At 37.0% G+C, this 19,870-nt stretch overlaps 1 protein-coding gene and 1 pseudogene across 3 annotated transcripts; one reads left to right on the forward strand and one right to left on the reverse strand.

Moving 5' to 3' along the window:
* LOC115381991 (glypican-5-like) overlaps window positions 1-908 on the reverse strand; it is a 54,659-nt pseudogene extending 53,751 nt beyond the window's left edge.
* A 2,152-nt stretch (window positions 909-3,060) lies between these two features.
* On the forward strand, window positions 3,061-9,327 carry LOC115381731 (histone-binding protein N1/N2-like). Of its 3 annotated transcripts, none has more exons than XR_003930442.1 (15): window positions 3,061-3,174; window positions 5,015-5,050; window positions 5,181-5,216; window positions 5,290-5,409; window positions 5,696-5,776; window positions 5,905-6,011; window positions 6,469-6,554; window positions 6,630-6,697; window positions 6,802-6,875; window positions 7,555-7,743; window positions 7,891-8,063; window positions 8,153-8,233; window positions 8,355-8,438; window positions 8,650-8,752; window positions 9,145-9,175. XR_003930442.1 is itself a non-coding variant. In XM_030083313.1 (15 exons), exons 1-15 carry the CDS (start codon window positions 3,137-3,139, stop codon window positions 9,181-9,183), a joined length of 1,332 nt encoding a protein of 443 aa, XP_029939173.1. In that variant the 5' UTR covers window positions 3,061-3,136; the 3' UTR covers window positions 9,184-9,327. The 3 variants fall into 3 exon arrangements, 2 of the variants coding, with proteins under 2 accessions (XP_029939173.1, XP_029939174.1); XM_030083313.1 differs by having other exon boundaries at window positions 8,633-8,752; window positions 9,145-9,327; XM_030083314.1 differs by having other exon boundaries at window positions 6,469-6,542; window positions 8,633-8,752; window positions 9,145-9,327.
* The last annotated feature ends 10,543 nt before the right edge of the window (window positions 9,328-19,870 follow it).

The following is a 19,870-nucleotide window of genomic DNA, read 5'->3' on the forward strand; positions in this document are numbered from 1 at the left end:
TTATCAGCACCACTCAAATTACTTTCTTACAGTACATTGAATGTTTCTGCTTTCATTGTTGGGCTGAAGAACACTCTTATTGCTTCTGAAAAAATATTAATTATTCCATCCTACTGTCATTGTAAAATTGATAGGAAAAATAACAGTCAAAATGTAATTCCATCATAAATTTTAGCAATGCCCCATTAAGTATGAACTTGTATAGTAACTCCCTGGCAGCGACTTCAGACACAAGGACGAGCTCTCATTGTGGAATAAAAAATTATATATATATATATATATATATATTATAATATATATATATATATATATATATATATATTGCTCTTATAATAGACATCCATATTTTTGTTACAAGACTGACACCATCATTTATAGTCAGCTGTGGTTTACCGAGCTTATGCATGTCTTTCACACTATTTCTGTTAGTTTTCAACTAGCCTTTCACTCTTTAAAGGGTTTGTATACATGATTGTTGCAATATCTCCATTGTGAGTTTAATCTTCTATTTCAAAGCTGTTAGGTGTTCAAACACAGACCAACAATTATATAAAGGTTACAAATACAGGATCACAAATCCACCAAACAAAAGAACAGCCAAAAATAATAATGATACTAATCATAATAAGTAACAACAATTTTAAAGAGAAAAACAATGCATAAAAATCATCAGACACATTTAGATTAGGGCGGGGACCCCCCACACACTCACACATGACTGACCCTGTCCCGGACTGTCTGGCACCAGCTCCACCGGCCAATCTGGCGCATCATGTAGGCTGTCTCACCTATGGACAAACTGTCTGCACGGCTGATCTGCAGCCAGTCCTCGGCAAGACGACCCAACACAGCAGAATTACCCCAAACAGGTCCACGTTTCGAAAAGGCTGCGCGGAACATTGCAACATGTCAGTGGGGAGAGGAGAGTCGGGACAGTTGTGTGAATTCCTGGAAGTGCCACCGAGCCGCGTGAGTTGAAAAACTTAATCTGCGGCCAGTGAATGAGTCTGTCTGCAGCTCACTGCGACCCCCTCCCTCCCTCTCTCTCTCTTTCTGTCTCCCACAGTCCGCCTCACCTTGTGCAAACCCCCCCCCCCCCGCCCCACCACCCACACACACACACACACACACACACACACACACACACACACACACACACCCACACCCCACCCCCTCCTCATAAAAAGTGCACAAGTTCAATTAATTTTCTCAAAATACCACCATCCATATGAAAACACAACACTGACTGAAAATGTAGCTCATTTACCAGTCACGTCCTTATATGATCATTAGCCACAATTCTGTTACATGCTTGTGTGTGTGTGTGTGTGTGTGTGTGTGTGTGTGTGTGTGTGTGTGTGTGGTGTGTGTTTAAATGCTATCCACTAAAGCTGTTTCTGCAAAGGAGACTCAGAACTTGATTGTTAGTTGTGAGAAAAGTAGATTTTTTTTTAAATGGAAAAATTTGAACACTGTCTCCCCCTGTCGAAATGTTAGTGATGTGTAATGATGTTTGTTTTCCTGGTGTAACTTTTTTTTTTATTGCAAGTGTACAAATAAGCATATCAAATACAGCTACAAAAGTAATTTCCTTTCAGAGCTGGGAATGGGCCACATTCACACAATCCAAGGGTTAAGATAAAAAAGAAAACATAAAAAATTCAAAACAAGGAATCAATCAAAGAAAAAGCCAACAGCCAGGTAATCCCATACAGCAATAGGGCCTTACTTGAACTCCATAATTCCAACATGTGTAAAATGCAAATTTTATGAGTGAGAAGGAAAGAAGCTCAGTGTCGGTCCTCCACCACTCATTGCTTACAGCAGGTTTCACCAGAAATGGTTCCGAACCAGCTGAAAAAAAATTCTGCTAATTAATGAGAAAAAAATAATACCAATTTCCACACAAGCCAAAGAAGTGGCATTGAATATGTATTGATATACATGCATTAATCTTTTACATGAAGGATTTAATTGTGAAAAAAGTCTTATGGATACTGTAAAAGTAAACAAACAAACCCACCTAAAGATGATTTCTTTGAACGTTGATAATGCTCTACATTTTGTTTTTGCGATTTTTAAAAAAATCTATACAAGTGACAATACATTCGTGACATGATAAATCACTTGAGAAATGGTTGGATCTCAAGCTTCAACCTCAATAAATGAATGAATGAATGAATGAATGAATGAATGAATGAATGAATTAATGAATAATTAAATAATTAAATTAATTAATTAATTAATTTTTCGAACCTGTATAAACGTATGTAGCTAATTTGTACATACAAAGAAAAAAAAATGATAAAAAGTTAATGCAAATCAAAGACAACAAAGAGAAAACCAACAACACAGTTCGAAAAAAGGAGTAGGAAGAAGTAAAGACTTTTTAAAGAGTCCTACCCCTTTTTAAGTTTTAAAATCATACTTCAAAGAACATCCTATAATATAATGACATAATATGACCTAATATAATATGCATATACTGTGCAGATATCCTTATAAATACACAATATATGCCCCCACATACCACATAGTCATCCCCATAATAATTACTATACAATAACATAATTACAACATACTACAGTATAACAACCATATATCAATTTACACCACATGCATAACACCAAACACCATTTTTTTTTAAATAAACAAATAAATAAATAAAAGGGTGGAGACATCAACACACCAACAGGCTCAACTAACTAATAAGAAAGGCCAGTGACAAGGGTCTAAGGCGGTGGGTTGGTTCGTTTTTGTCTCGTTACTGTGAATATGACATATTAACATTATGCTTATTCACTGGTTTTATTTTTACCAGCCAATGTAACATCTTGAAGCCCTCTGAGGCAACTGTTGTGATACTGGGCTATACAAAAATAAATTGATTGACTGATTGATTGATTGATTGATTGGTTGATTGATTGATTGATTGATTGACAAGTCTTGCAATGCATTGTTTTCACCACCCTGGTGCTGCGGCCCCTTTAAGAATCTCTCTCCCGCGTCCGAATTCAAGCGGAAACAGAAACCCTCGCGTTAAAGGAAGCGCGCCCTCAGTACGTCCAGGTGCGTCTTATTAAGCTGTGGGAGACCCCCCGCGTGTCTTCTCACCTTGTCTTCGTGCCTCGTGAGGATGCCCAATGCGATGCCCGCTCCGTCGAGCTCGGAGAGGTGAGAAATCAGTTCTTCACTGGAGTTTGTGCGCGACTAGCACTTAGCTTGACAGCGGGGCTAATCTCGTCCTGCCTGCATTGGGTATGTTCAGTTATGTAATGGTGTGAGGTGCGCAGACGTGGTTAAAGATGTAGACTTTAAATGAACTTGGTATTTGAGTGGTCGCGGTGTCTGATCGCAACTGGCATCGCGATAAGCGACTGTCAAGCTAGTAGAGTAGCAGGATGCTAACAACACAACATGACACTGGTGGTGGTTTACAACGTCAAGTGACAGTTTTTCCCTCGCGTCCCTCTTGAAAAGATATAAGCCGATGCACACTGTTGTGGATTATTTCCCACTGCCGGTGTAATAATAGTGGATGTTCAGTGCACGCTAATTTGTGATGTTCACGGTCACGTGACTGCTGGTAAACGACAACATCTCTGCAACCTCAACAGTCAGACTTGGTCCTGTTCTCCCCATGGATCCACTCTGTGGAATAACAGAGTAATAATTGGTAGAAAATCAATATTTAAGAAGGAATGGTACGAAAAGGGTGTTATTTTTGTGAAAGATATATTAGATTGTCATGGAAATCTCCTAAACTTATCAACCTTTATAGAGAAATACAATATAAAGTGTTCCTTTAAGGATTTTCAAAAGGTATGCAAAGTGATCCCTTTACGATTAATTCAGTTAATTAGAAATACCCTCTTATATTCCGATGTGACTGCATCACTCCCAGCTTTAAAAGTGAATGATTATAACTTAATTGATGTTAAGTGTAATAATAACTTTATTATTAAAGCCATAAAACAAATGATCTACTATGATTATAACAGAGCCTTACCCAGGAAGCTGCCTAATATAATCAGTCTATTATGACCAACGCTTACTCAAAATTCATAAAATGGCCTATTCCTCCTAAAGTGAAAGAGACTCACTTTAAAATAATCAATAACATATATCCGGTAGCCCAATTTCTTAAAAGAAGATTTAAGTTTAATGTTGATCCTTGCACCTTTTGTAATTCTGACGATGAAACTTTGGAGCATTTGTTTTTTTCATGTCACTATTCACAACAATTTTGGTTTAGTATTAAAAATTGGTTATCTTTAAACTAAAGATTTCAACCTTAAACATTTCCCACACCTTATACTATATGGACAATTTAAGCTCGTCTAACTCCAATATAATAAATATTGTCATCCTTCTAGCCAAATACCACATCCACTGTAGTAAATGGAGAGGGAACAAACCCTCTTTTTCATGTTTCATGAATGAATTTAAACTGTATTATTCAGCATTACTTAGATTAAAAGACTGGAAGGCAGCTAGTATGATCTCTCATATGATGTCTAAGGCACTCCTGTTCTAAGCTACTTTTCATTGTATGGTTAACTCCTCTGGTTTTTCATTTTTTCTTTATAATTACATTTACCAACTTATAGTTCATTTTTAGATATCTATGTGCCCCCCTAGTCTCTGTTTCTTTTCTTGTTCAACTGTGTTTTTGTTTATTGGTGTTCAGTATGTAGTATGACATAAGAAAAACTGGAAGTATCACTGGTTTTTTTTTCCTCCACGAGAGTTTGTATTGTATTGTGTCTTTTGTTAATAATAATTAAAAAAAGACTTGGTCCTGTTATCCGTGTCAGTGTTACGTCGGTTGTGTTCTTCTTTTTCTGAACAAATATAAACATTTTGAGGCCATCTTTGGAATAGTGTATGCAAGATTTAATTGTATTTGATGTCAACATGTCCTGAATAAATCCATTGAGATATCCTGACTAATTGTATGGGATAGAGTAACTTAAGTTGTTTGTTACCTAAACTCAAGTTTAAACTCTTGCAGTGAGGAGGAAACACCAGGCTCCTCATCAGCAAACAGGTGAGTATTGTTATTAGATTTGGTAATGTCAACATACCCTGAATAAATCCATTGAAATATCCTGACTAATTGTATGTGTTGGAGAAACTTCAGTTGGTTGTTACCTAAACTCAAGTTTAAACTCTTGCAGTGAGGAGGGAACACCAGGCGCGTCATCAACAGACAGGTGAGTATCGTTACCAGATTTGGGAGAAGCACATCTGTTGGCTAACATTATTAACGTATCCTTTTCTCCTCAGTCGTAGCTCTGGTGACGTGATGGAGGAGGCAAAGAGACTGATCGGCACAGGGAACCGCCATCTTGTGATGCGAGACGTTGTTTCTGCTGTTGACATGTTCCAGAGTGCCTGTGGCATGCTGTGAGTCCTCGTGGGGAGACAGAGCACGACTGCAAGTCATTAATTGCCTTCTCATGACATCTTCAACAAAGAAAGCATCTCTCTTAGGCGGTTTGATTGGTTATATATTTTCTACAATTTGGTTAATCGCAAATGAAAGGTGACATAATGTGTAGGTTTTGACATGCTTTTTGTGAAGGAAACATTAAAATGATGGGATGACGATCATGAACTGTACTGAGAAGAATACAGCTTGAACAAAAAATCAAACCTCTACCGTTGGTCATTTCTCCTGTCTACCTCTTAGGGCTTCTAGATATGGCGACATTGCTCATGAATGTGGGGAGGCTTACTTCCTGTGTGGGAAGTCACTCCTGGAGCTTGCCAGGTGTGTTAACTTACTTAAATATTGGAACATATTACCCCTAAGATGAGGAAGTGTGAAAATGCCTTTCCTTTTTTTAGCTAGAGTCACCATTGTTGAAGAAAGTTTTATCCTTTTTCATGTTTGGATAGGATGGAGAGTGGTGTCCTCGGTACTGCACTGGAAAGTATTCCAGAGGAATCGGAGCCTGAAGGGGATCCCACCAACTCAAGTATTGAAAGGGAAAATGATATTGATGGTTGGTGCACATTGTTTGTTGTAGAATACTCCGATCCTGTGTTTTGTTTTTTTTTTTTTGGAAATTTATTCCTGAAGAGATCGCTGAGTTTATTTGGATTCCTTGCAGACACGATCAGGGCTATGGAGGTTATTAAGTTAATAGTTAATAAATTAAAACATCATGCTGGTGTCTACCAGGAGATTTGATGTTTGCGTTTTAAAAATGTTTTTCTTAGATCAGTTGCCATGTGCTACGTCGGACAGACAAGTTTGTAGTTGAGCTAAAAAAAACATGTAGCAGTCAGAGGGGAAACTCTAAGACTCTGCAAATCTGAAGTTGAAGTGAAGATGAAAATCATAAGTGTTGTGTCCAGTCTGAATTCCTTTTTAAGGAATGAACGCCTAACTTCAGTTTGTTTTTAAAGTATTTTGGGTGGCAACTTCCCCGGTAAGTTTTTACTTGTTTTGCTCGACAGACGAGGAGGTGGAGGAGGATGACGACGACGATGACGATGACGATGACGATGACGAGGATGCAGATGAAGAAAAGGGACAAAATAAAGTCTGACCCCCTGAATGAAAGCACTGGATGTAACAATAAAAAGGTGCTTTTGACTAAATGGATTTACTTTTTCAGGAAGATGATGTTGGAAATTTGCAGTTGGCATGGGAGATGCTGGAAGTGGCCAAAGTCATCTACAAAAGGTATAAACATTGTTATAATTTGAATACTGAAAAATGAAGTTTGTGTTATTGAGATTGGCTTGGCACTTCAGTGTCTGCTCATAATCTTTCTTTTATCTCTGCAGAAGAGAAAGTAAAGATGACCAGCTGATGGCAGCTCAGACATATCTGAAACTAGGAGAAGTCAGCACAGAGTCGGGTGTGTTCTATTTATTCAAGGTAGCTGTGTGTGTGTATATTGATCTCAGTGTGGTAAAAATAATTTGCTCAATATATTTTGCCATTTTGATATACATTTTTATTCCCATTCTCATGCCGTCAGTTTAAAGAGCCATCTGACTTTCATTTGAAAGGACACATTTGTTTTTTTTAATTTTTGTGTAATCATTTTTGAATAAAGCCTGCTGCATTTATCAGTTTTGGCTTTAGACATTTTTGGCAAATCTAGTAGTTCCTGGGAAGTAAACTGAAGATTGTAGTGTGAAAATACTCTTAAGCTTCGTTTTTCACATCAGGTTCTGTGGATTTTCCTCTTCAGTCACACAGGGCCCCCTTTGAATGTTTTTTTTTTTTTTTTTTTTTTTAAAGTTTAATTTAGTCTCATGAAGATAGTTATCCCTCATATTTACACCAGGCTCAAGACTTACACAAGGCTTTTTTGTTTATGTTTTTGCACAACAAATACATTGGCTGCTTATTTGTAGACATAATGACATTTGCTGACAGGTGTTTAAGGATTTTTCTGTAAAAGTGAAAGTTTGGGAATGGACGCGCACAAAACATTTCAGGCCGAAGTTTAATCAACCAAGAATATTTTCTTAAATTGCCGTATTTTTCAACAAACTCTACATTAAACTAACGTGTGTTTCCATTCGCAGGCAACTATCCCCAGGCTCTGGAAGACTTTCAAGAGTGTCTTGCCTTGCAGCTGAAGCTCTTGCCTCCCCACAGTCGTCTGCTGGCTGAAACCCACTACCATGTTGCTACTACATATTGCTATATGGATCAATACAGCCAGGCTGTCGAGCACTACAACAACTCCATTGAAGTCCTTGAGACTCGAATGGGTAATGCTCTTTTTTACTTGTTACAAGGATTTTCTGAACTTTTATAAGTGGCTACCAGTTATGTGAAAGCCGTGGTTTCTATTCGGGCACCGAGCTTAATGGAGACCATTTGGAAGTGTCTTATATTATGGGCTTTTCTCCTTGTAGCCATGTTACAGGAGTTGATCGATGCAGCAGAAGGAACAGATGGTGCCACAAAGGAGAAAAATGAAGTGGAAGAACTTAAGCTGCTTCTGCCTGACATCAGAGAGAAAGTGGAGGATGCAAAGGAAAGCCAGCGAACAGCGAGTGTTGCCTCACAGGCCATCCAGGAGACGCTCGTGAGTACACAGTAGTATTATATAGTCTGACGTTGTTGGCGTAAGCTTCTGAAACAAATTATTGCTACCTTTTCCCTGGCTGCTTACAGCGTGGCGCTTCAACGTCGTTGGCATTCCCATGTGTAAACAGCAGCCCATCTTCATCAGCCGCATTTCCAACCACCAGCAAGGTGAGGGCTTCACATGATGATGATGATGATGCAGCTTGTTCGCTTTCCAAATCTGACCACCATGTTTAAATCCTGAAAACAAATAACTCATTCTTTTTTTTTTTTTTTCCTTCAATGTTAGAGCCTGGCAGAAGCACAACCTTCATCTGACAGTGCCTCTTCCTCCAAACCAGTCTCAAACATCTCCCACCTTGTCAGACGAAAGGTGAGGCCCACCAAAGTATTTTTATATTATTGTGCATTCATACAACTCGTGTCTCACTCATACAAAACCTTTTTCTAAATAATTTTACATGTGCCTTGTGATTTCATTACTCTTAGAAATTGATGTTTCTGTAGTAAGGTGCTTTGTAATCATCATGTATAACCAACATTAATTGTTCTCCTGTTTCTGAACAGACTGCCTCTATTGACAGTTTTGAAGATGGCAGTCCTGCAAAAAGGGCTAAATGTGGACCCACAGATAATGGCAGCACAGACTCAAGCCCGAGGAAAGTCCAGGACGGAAAATCACACAAGGTAAATGGCAACACTGATCACATGGAATCTATGCGCTAACCCTAACCCCCAGACAACACTTGTTTGATTCCTTTGGTTTTTGTAGACTATACTGAGAAATAGCTGGCCCTTGTTTAAAAGTAAGAAGTAGCCACAAAGTGAATGAGGGGTGAATGATATAATTGAAGATTACACAGTTGTGAAAGTGGTACATTTGGAAAATGATCGTCAAAGATTTTTCATTCACAAGTTAATATTTGAAAATGCATATGATTAGTTTTCAGATTTCTTAAAGCAGCAATTGGCATTGCTAAATGATCTCCACAAATTCACTTATCCTCAGGACAAACACTCTCTTGAATGCTTATCAGCCGCAATGTGTTAACTTTTCCTTTTGTCATTGCCTCTCCCAGCCTGCCAGCCAGTCAACGTCAGTTGAGCCCTCGGTGTGATGGTCTTCGGCTCTTTCAGAAACCAGCACGACATGTGTCCAGCCCCTCGCCACCTTTCACAACTTTATGTAAATAAGATTAATTTTCACATTGGTGCAGTTTTGTATACTTAAAAAAAAGGGTGTTCTAAATAAAGAATTTTCAAGTGCAACTTGGTGTTTACTTTTTTTTTTTTTGTCTTACAAAAATTTCCTAATTGTGGCAACAGCAGGATTAAAAGAAATCTTACTAATCTAGAAATAGGTTTCGTACTATGAGACTGGATTAATGAGGTTTTCTGAAAGCATTCTGTCACTTGAGTTTTTGGTGCAACAAATACAGTTTGAGTTCATTGTCCAGTTTGTTTACAGCTAGGGGAAACAACATTTTACCAGTTCTGGCAAGCTTTATTCAACTATGGTTTGTAGATGGTAAAAACAATTTCCGGGCTAAGGTGTTTATCCATACGATTGCATGCTTTGTGTGACTGTTTATGAAGACATTTCTTGCTGCAAATTTACAATTAGGATTTCACTACGATTAGGCATTGAACTGTCAAAATTATTTCAAATGGAAGTGAGGGCAAAACATTTCACTCCCCATCAGGGCGTTGTGGAGACAGTTCTAGCATGGCGTTGGCCTTGTCTCTGGATGAGGGATCTTCACCATCAGTGAGGTGCAGAGATGTTAAGAGTTGGTCCACGCCTGCTGAAACTGGCAGAGCATCCATTTCTTGAACTCTTGAAGGAGCAGAAGGCTGCTCCTGTGTTTGTTGAAGAAAAAAAAAAAGGGGGGGTGGGGGTTACATTCACTTCTTAAATAGTATTGACTTGCTGTACTGTTTTAGTATACAGAATAAAGTCAGGATCATATTTGGATGTCATTTACAGTCTCAAAATGCAAATCATAAGGCATAATTGATCTGTAGAGGGCTATTAGTTTATAGGCACACTCCAGTGTAATTTATTGTATCATTTAGGCAACTGAACTTGTTCAGTTTTGAAACTTCTTCATTAGCAGTTGAGGCCTTTTAGATGTGAGTCTGTAGTCCAATTTCTTTCTTCCCCAAACAGTCACTGATACAGTCACTATCTTGTGTGCTTATCATGCATCATGTCATTCCTGTCTTTGAACAAGGAAAAGTTGATTTGCTACTGGTCATAAATCGGCGTTGCATCGTGCAGTGTATCCATCACACATCCATCACATGTTTTGTTGAGATGATATGAAGAACTGAAGCTTGTATATCGGAGCAACTAATGTTTTACTTGTTCAGCAACAGAAATGCAGAATGTGTGAGCAAATACAAAATAGTACTTAAGGTCACTGAAGGTCTGTTGCTCACTACGCTCAGCATATCCTTGTGAGAAATGACTGTGTGGGTGCACATGAGTCTTTAAAGTGATATGATTGGGCTGTTTTGTTTTAACATGACCCTGATAAAGAAGATAAATACAGTCCCTTTCAACCATATGCCGCTTTTAATTACCGTAAGCAGATAGTGCATTATGTATTCTCCCAACTTTTATAATTTTTTAAAATGGAGTGGATACATTTGAATTGACTAGAACTTTAGACTGTGAGCATTGTCTTGAGATGTGTCGAAGCTTTCCTAACGTACCACAGGTGGATATTTGTACTGCCCGGTGAGACATGGGTCAGACTGTCTTAAACTCTGTGTGTCAGAATCTCGGCCGTTAACCAAGCGAATACACAGCTCCATATTCCCCACCTCAGGTTTTAAAGAGAAAAAAAATGTATAATCAGGCAGGTTTCTGTATTATTAAAATTTACAGCATATACAGTGATGCTTGTAATCTGTGTTACAGGCATTTCCGAAAAATATCTTACCTGTGGCAGTGAGTTCAGCTGAATACTGCTTAGGGTAGGGCTGATGGGCAGCCTGCGCACCGGCACCCTCCAGTGGCCACTTCGAAGCTTTTCGATGGGGACAGAAGAAGGCATACAAGCAATGTTTCAATGTCAATAGATGGATATTTTCATATTAATATAGTAATGGAATTTAAACCCAAATTGAGCAAAATATTTTTAAATGAAATTAGATGACTGAGCACATTCCAATATATTATTTTCAGATTAATGCTATGAATGCGGAAATCTCGTTTTAAGTATAGTAAACTATTAAGTTATCATCCCCTGTAGTTTAGGTGCTTCTGAATAACTGTACAAACAGCCCCTATCCTGAGAGTTATATGACTGAAGCATTCTATTATTACTGGTTTAGAAAAAAAAAAAAAATCTACGTTTGTGTAACGGACACAGGATCGGATGTTAAGGCATAGCAGCCTCCGAGACCTGGTTGTAGTCATCAAAGAGTTGTAGTTTTATCCAGCCGCAGGACGTTAGTTTGAAGACTTCCTGGTTATAAACATCCAAGTCTGCTGCTGACTGCACCTCTGTCACCAGAGAAAGGGAGGGTGACGGCTTGAGCCTACAAGAGAATATGAAAGAACATTCACATTTTCTCTCTCAGTAATAGATGGGACCTGTGCCTTTTTTAGGGATCATCCAGTTGCGGTTAGAAGTTCACATACACTTGTAAAGAACATAATATCATGTCTCTCTTGAGTCCCCAGTTATTTCTACAACTCAGATTTTCTCAGATAGAGTGACTGTAACATATACTTTTTTTGTCACAAAAAGCACTCATGAAGTTTGGATCTTTTATGACTTTATTATGGGTTAACTGAAAAAGTGACCAAATCTGCTGGGTCAAAAATATACAAAAGAGCCCTTTTTCTTTAAGACGTATCCTTACCCGGGTACATGCTGCTTGAATGACAGGCGGACATTGTTTCGAGGGCTGAGATTGTGGGCAAAAGCCATGCATTGTACAGGCTGCAGTGGAATTGGTGGTCCCACCACTTGATCTTTGGAGTAAACAGCTGGGACTAGGTGCAGCACCTTCTGAAAGGTTTCCACTCCCAACACCAGGTCATAGAAAACCACAAACCCAGCACTGCAAAACCAGACAACAATAGTTTGTAAATTCAGGGACAAAGATATGACTTTTTTTCTTCCACAAACCAAAGGCTTGTGAAGTTAACTTGTGGCTCTGAAGAGCTTGTTGGTTTAGATGCCTGTTGGAATCACCATTAACCATCAGCTCAACAAAGCAGGAATCGAAGATTGATGGAAATTCAGTATATTTATCCCATAAAAGTATGTCAAATAGAGTGCCACTCTGTTTTTTTCTGCATAGATTTAAAGGACGTGGGCCCTAAACTTACACAGGGTTGTAGGGGGCAGGTCCAAGAGAGTCCAGCGTATCTGCAAAGTGTCCTACCACAGGTGAGAAGGATTTGTTTTGAAGCTGTAAGACAGAAAACATTTTTAAATCTGAACCAGGAGCACAGACACTAACATTTAAAAATTAATATTCAAACAGGCTTCTGCTGCTGTAAATTAAATATATTTGTCTTTCATTTTGCTATTTTGAAGTCTTATTTTGTTAGTTATGCAGATGTACCAGAGAAAGAGGTGCACTGAGGAGGGACTTTGGCTTGGAGTGGAGGTAGAGAAGGCTCTTTCTTTGGCTTCAGAGTTTCTTTTCTTCTTTCCATCTCGGCCAGATCGAGGTTTTCCCACTGAATGAGCTCATCCTCTGTCTTCACACCTGTTGGACAACATAAAGCCAAGATGTGAAAAAGTACCTCCTGTAATGCTTTATAGTGATCTCCATTTTAGTCATTGAGCTTTAAGCAATCTTGGAAATTAATATTATTTTTTGAATTAATGCTATTGGTAACATAAGGCCAGAAGAGCTATCAATATAAATATATTATAAATATGATATAAATAATACAATTATTTTGAAAGTTATTCACTTACTAATTTATTTAACATGCTATACAGTAATAAATTTAATATTAAAGCAAATTATAATGATATTTGCAGGGTTTGAATGTAAATAATTACTGCAGAGAATCCCATTCCTACTTAAACATTTGCTTCATGCAATTCCATTTGCAGTTTTATATTTGTTTCAAATATTTGTCATTGTGAAACAAACATTTCAATGACCTTGTATTCTTTTCTACACACATTGTATAAAGCCATATTTGGTGAAAAACATCACGAACATATAATGTGTTGCATCTTCTCATTAAGTACTACCAACAGTTGTCCTACATCTTGTTTCAAATGCAAAATGATAAGTTTCCAAATCCTTTCGAAGTTCTCCAGTCAGTTATTAGAGGTATATTGAATCCTCTTCAAATGTAAAATATCAGTTACTGCAGTTTCAGGAGATTAAATTTGGTGGTTCATTCTTTTTCCAGTGTAAGAGGAAGTCTTTATTTATTTATTTATTATTATTTATTTCCCCCTACAATGGAAGCCGTAGGCCAGTAGATGACATTGTGTGCTCTTTAGGCTATGATCCTCATATGGCCCAAAGTGGATATGGGCTCATTTTGGAATTAAATACATGTAAAAAAGAATGAAATTATTGCTATCCAGAAACCTTTTAGTTTGTAAATTTTAACTGTACAAATAATTGATGTTTTGACAGTTACTATCTTTCTTACAATTGTGAAAATTCTGCATTTATATACAGATTTTCTGCACGACTCAAGTCCACATTCCCTCCATCTATCAAAACATCCATCCATGTCAGATGGAGATTTGATATGGTTTTGTTTTCTGTCTACAGATTGGAACAGTTTCAGGAACAGGTGGATTACAATATGATTTTTTGAGGCAGATGAGAAACATTGCAATCGCACCAATTGAATGAGGGGTGCAGTCCTCTCACAACATGTCCAGCCAGCTGGTCAGCACTATAGTCTCATCCAGCTTCCATGTGCTGCCCTATCTCAGAGGGCTTGTTGTTGTTATTATTGTTATTGTTTGTTTTCTTTAGCCCATGTTTCATTTTGAAAATTCAACTCACGAATACATTTGAAAGAAACATGAAGAAGGACCTGCATTATGACAGTGTCTCTCTTTGGCTAATTGGATCTTGATGATCTCCATCTCCAGTCTTTGGTTTTCTTGCTCCAAAATCAACAGCTCCAAGCTTCTACTCCGTTGAGGAGGCCTCACCTCTATGCACAAGAACAAAAAAAAAAAAAAAAAATGTCAGTCGAGGTCAAGGGAAAAATATCACTTGTGATCTGTATTTATTTATTTATTTATTTATCTGTATTTAGTATATGTTTGCACCATGGACTAAAGCTGTCAGAGTCAACATGTTTGTTGCCTGGTCTGTGCTCGGGTGTCATTAAGAAATATTCAACCTGAATTTACTGTCCATGAACATAGAAAAGTGAAAATCAAGCTGACTGACGTTAAAGACCTGCATGAACACAGCTGAGTTGGCAATGTGTGAAAGTGTAATGAGTTATTTCTCACTCTTTTTTCTGGACTTGTTGGGTACTTCAAGTGGAGACTTCTCCAGACTCCACCCCAGCACCCCATCTTCTGTCGGCATGTCCGTCTCAGCCTGTCGCAGGCCTCTACAATGCAAAGTACGCAGACCAGGAAACCAAAGATTTTGAGGAAAACACATGTGTAGGCAGGAAGAAAATATAAATCTTTTATTTGAATGTGTTTAAAAAAAGCAAACTTTTGTTTGAACCCAACTGAGGTATTTCTCTTTCAAGTGAGTGTTTTCAGCCTGAATCAGTTCCTGATTGTTGTGATCTATCTTTGTATGTTTTTGTAGCTATGGTTAATCAACAGATAAAACACATTTTTGCACTTGACAAATTAACAGCAACAACAAAAGTGGATTATTGAATTTAGACTAAATTGGCTTAAAAAAAAGTCTAGCAGAACCCAGCCTACAAGAACAAAGCCAACATATTTTATGACAAAATAGGTTAAATTAAATGTTCAGCTGATGCTGTCTGAGAGGAAAACTGTCAAAGTTCCCTGAAAACTCTAGTGAATTTGTTAGCTGAGCAAGCACACAACTGACAGTAGTTTGTTCGTACTGTAATGTACTGAGATGTTCAGTAAGCTTTTGCAGTGTATCCTCTGTCCTCTGCTCCTGCTGTCTGAGCTCCTCCAGAAGACTCCCCAAGTGAACTGAGCTGCTCTTCTCAGCCAAGTTGTTTATGTGATGGGCCAGCTCTGAATCACAAAAATTTATGAATGAATGGATGAATACATTTATTTCGAGGCACAGGAAAAACAACATAAAATAAATATACTGAACAATACTGAACACAAAATTCCTCACACTGGGCAGGGGAAAAAAAAGATTATACAGAAGTAGTGTACAAGAAAAACAACAGAAGAAAAGAAAAAAAAAAAAAGAAAAAAAGAAAAACAACTAACAAAACCCCAACAACAATATTTACAATTAAGAACTAGACATGGTTGTATTCAATTTGATGAGTGTACCTCGAAAAGGAGTGGGATGAAGATAACTTGTTAACTCCCACCCCTTGTCATCCTTAACATCTTTAGGTTGCCATAATTAATGAATTAAGTGCATTTAGTATATATATACATATACGTAAATATATATATATATGTGTGTGTGTGTGGTGTGTGTGTGTACACATATATATATATACACATATACATATACATACATACATACATACATACACACATACACAATTTATGTTTAAATGACTATTTAAATGACTTCCAAATACTGTATGTGTATTAGTATCCAAGGACTTGCTACGCTCTTAATTTATCTTTAACAAAGCGGTAAGTGACCATTACATAAGTAGCTTCAGTCATCATTTCAAATACCATGCGTCTGGGTTTACCTTCCACAAGAGATAACTCTGCTTAAAAACTTCAATTCATAACTTATTGGAATCCTACTAAAATTAATTTTTACTGTAATTTATGTCACAATTCATAAATTAATTAGACACTATAATTAAGGATTACTGACTTTTTTTTTTAAGAGTTTCATTACATTTTGACTTTTTTGTTGTCAGCTCACCATCTCTCTGCTGCTCCAGCTGATGGTTTTCCGTATGTATCAGGGCCAGATGGCGCTCATGAAGCATTGTCATCTCCTCTATCTCCTTCAGTAGATCTGCAGACTGACACCCACTCACTTATGTGCCCAAACACAAACTGAGGTATGCAGAGTCTTTATCCTTGGACATCAATGAAGGTGAAAATGTTTATTGTTATAAATTCACCCATGGTTATTCATCTGTTACTACTGTTACACCACAAAGTCATTCATAAAAAATAAAAAAAAATGTTCTTAAAAATTATCTTTGAAAAAAATAAGTAAAATAACAATTCATTTTCACTGATCATCACTCATAACTGAGTATTCAAGAAACTTACCATTGATTTAAATGATGCACACAGATTTTCAAGGTTGTATTTCTATATGCATTATATTACTTACCTTACTATCACTTGTCCTTATTGACCATTTTGATGCATTTTCTTTTATGCACCTCACTGGGTGAAACTGAAAGTTAAATAATATAAATTATGATGTGATTTGGTTTAAAATAATTCATGTAACACAAGAATGAGTTAATTGTTTAGTGGATGAATTTTTTGTTGTAATAAACTATATTGCACTGACAAATATTAAATATAGCTTCACTTTCACATTCAATAATAAAATTCGCAAAGATACCAAGATTAAAAAGCACCTGAAAATGTGGTTTATCTGTTTTAAAACAACATGAATAATATTCTATCTGTTTGCACAATATGTCCAATATTACAAGAGTTTTTTTATGCGAACTTGATAGGATGAGGTGTAAAAACCTCATGAAATAATAGCCTGATGGATTTAATCCTGAGGCATGATTCAAATGAACCTTTTGGTTGCACATGTTGACAGCAGTTCCGGTTTGACAATATTAGGTTTCATGTCATTACTTCATCTGTGAGGTATTGCAGGGCAGCACTGTCTGTCTGGCACATTGCCAGTTTGTCTTCTGCTCCCGGAGACACTGGTCTGGCATCAACGGTACTCCATCCACTGATGTCCTTTTGTTGACCTCTCAGCTATTCAAACAGAAATATTTGCATTTGTAGTTGCCCCTGCAGCTTATGGGAATAAAATTAAATCAACTTCATGTAACCTTTTCAAGTCAAATTAATTCCAACTGCAGACTGATTCTATTACAGTCATCCTTCTCTTGGCCAGTAATATGCCACATAAGATCAGAAAAGTTCATTCATTCATTCATTCATTCATTTATTGTTTATTTTATTTTATTTTTTTAATTAAATGAAAAGGAGCAGAAAGAAGTAAAACGTATGTCTGCCCCTACCAACATAAAATAATTGACAAAACAACAGTTTACATCAAGGTTTGCTTATAAACACAACCATTTCACAAGATACTTATAAAATCAAAGTATTATAATTTCTCATTATACAGCAGTATCATATCTCTTTAATAATTGTTCTTTTAAACATTTCTTGAAACTATAAATGGACTGAGACATTTTAATTTTACAGTCAGATTGTTCCATAAACTGATTCCTTGGATTGTGATGCATCTTTTTTTGGTTTGGTTCTTGACTCTGGTAATGAAAAGACTTCAGTTGCTCGTAATTCACATTGACTTTATCTCTTTTAAAATCTGTTTTGCAACTTATCTGGTCATATTTTTGTTGAACTTATACATAGTTTTAAGGAGGTTGAGTTTTACCAATTCAATGAATTTTAAAGATTTCAATAGTTTAAATATTGGATTTGTGTGATCCCTGTATCCACTTCCATTACCACACGAATGGCTCATTTTTGTTAGGGAAAAGTGGTTCAATATAAGTTTTACAGGCACTTCCCCCACATTTCAATACAATAGGTCAGATATGGAACAATCAATGAGTTGTACAATAGAAACAAGGCATTCTATTAAGTGATTCTTTGACCTTATGCTACACAGTAATGGTTTGTGAAATATTTGTTTTAAAGTATTCTATACGAGATTTAAATGTTAGATGTTCATCAATCAAAACACCTCTAAACTTGATTTCATTTGTCCTTTCGATTGCAGTACCCTGTACAGTCAATGTTGTGTTGGCATCTTTGCTCCTACAACTAAAAATCATATATTTTGTCTTACTAATATTTAAAGACAGTTTGTTAGCGTTGAACCATCTCATAATATTCTCAACTCATTCTCTACAATACGTAATACTTCATTTACACTTTCACCAGTATAAATAGAGTGGTGTCATCCGCAAACAAGATATTATATTATTAGAATATTCAAATATTCTATATTTAATAATTAAAAATTATCATGAAAAACAATTGCTTTTAACCACTGATGACTCACACAGTGCTGTACAAATTTATACAAGCAAATGGATATATTAAGACCTCAGTATTTGATTGAATGCATTTATTTAGGCAGAGGTGAGAATAGCATTTTAGAAAAAAAATCAATGATTTATTTTTTGAGCATACTAATTCAACTTAATATTTATTTAACTTGCCTGTTTTTTAAAGGTGCCTTAAGGATTTTGCATGTTTTACGCGAAAAGCGCCCCCTGCAGGCCTTGGGCATAATGCAGCTTAGTGAAAAACTCGTCCCTGTGGCTCGCGTGCACGGAAGAGGGGAACTCCTTCCTCGCTCGTTTAGTAGCACTCAAGTAAAATTTAAGTTTCTTTTACCTGGTGGAGTCTGTGCTGGAGCTGTGGCAGTGCTAGAAGCCAGTCTTTTCTTACTTTCTGGAAGATCCTGCTCAGTTGTTGCTCACTAAGCATCAGGCGGAGTAATGGCGGACAAAATGAAACTTAACAAGCCAGAGCGCGCTTTACGTCATTCCTTTCAAATTCTCCCCCAAAAAATTCTGGTGCCGGACCGGCACTGCAACTTTCAAGTGACAATTTAGCGCTGTTAGAGGTACTTGTAATGAATATGTCAGGGCACATTGTACACATCATTAAAAATGTGTAACATATTTATGGTGGAAAATAAGTATTTTTAAGGTTGTAAAACTCCTTAATGCACCTTTAAACTTTTAAGTCTAACATCTGTAAAACAAGAGCAACTGAAGGTGGGTGTATCTACTTCTGTGCAGAAAGCAGAATTTCCATTTGAATAATTATTTTTACATTTGCTAACGAACACAAAACAACACATTGATTTTCTTTTGACCAAACTGACAAACTTACCTGCAAGTGATCGGCGCTCCTTGCTTGTTTGAGTCCCATGCTGCTACATGCTTTACTGTTGGTTGACTGAAGATTATGTTTTTGCTTCAGTCTATGTCTAACAGTGCTCCCAGTGCAAAACAGTGCTCCATGTTTCTCCAGCAGTCTGCTGGAATGAAATATCATGTCACATTTTCTGCAAATCAGCTCCTGCTCCATCTCTTATCAACCTGGTAAATCAAGATCAACAGCCAGACTTAATATTTACAACAAAGTCTGCTTTGAAAGCACAACAAGCAATTATTAAAAATGTGGGAACTGTCAACCAAGCTAGCTAATCTATAAAAGCTTAACCACTGAGAGCCTGGCTTGTATGTTTGTTAGCAACTGCTGCCAAGACAGTGACTTTGTTGCCTGGAGGTGATAAATACCTGACAACACATCACACATTTCCGTGTTATGAAAGAGGGAAATCTCATTCCAGCCACTGGGATTTCATTCTTTTTGTGACCCAATTTTCCCAACTGCAGGTGAAAGAGATGCAGGACACCAACAAAAAGCCTGGCCTACTCATCACAACAGTTTATTTTTTATTTTTTTTAACAGTTTTAAAAAAAGACTTAGAGTG

This window comes from Salarias fasciatus, chromosome 23, assembly GCF_902148845.1.
Source record: "Salarias fasciatus chromosome 23, fSalaFa1.1, whole genome shotgun sequence".
NCBI lineage: Eukaryota > Metazoa > Chordata > Actinopteri > Blenniiformes > Blenniidae > Salarias > Salarias fasciatus.

What these genes read in the sequence shown, in the direction of transcription:
- LOC115381731 (XM_030083313.1), top strand. Translation starts at nt 3,137, where the DNA reads ATGCCCAATGCGATGCCCGCTCCGTCGAGCTCGGAGAG. An exon ending in CAGAGTGCCTGTGGCATGCT is followed by an intron (nt 5,410 to 5,695) that starts GTGAGTCCTCGT and finishes TCTACCTCTTAG; the next exon opens with GGCTTCTAGATATGGCGACA. An exon ending in CCCACCTTGTCAGACGAAAG is followed by an intron (nt 8,439 to 8,632) that starts GTGAGGCCCACC and finishes GTTTCTGAACAG; the next exon opens with ACTGCCTCTATTGACAGTTT.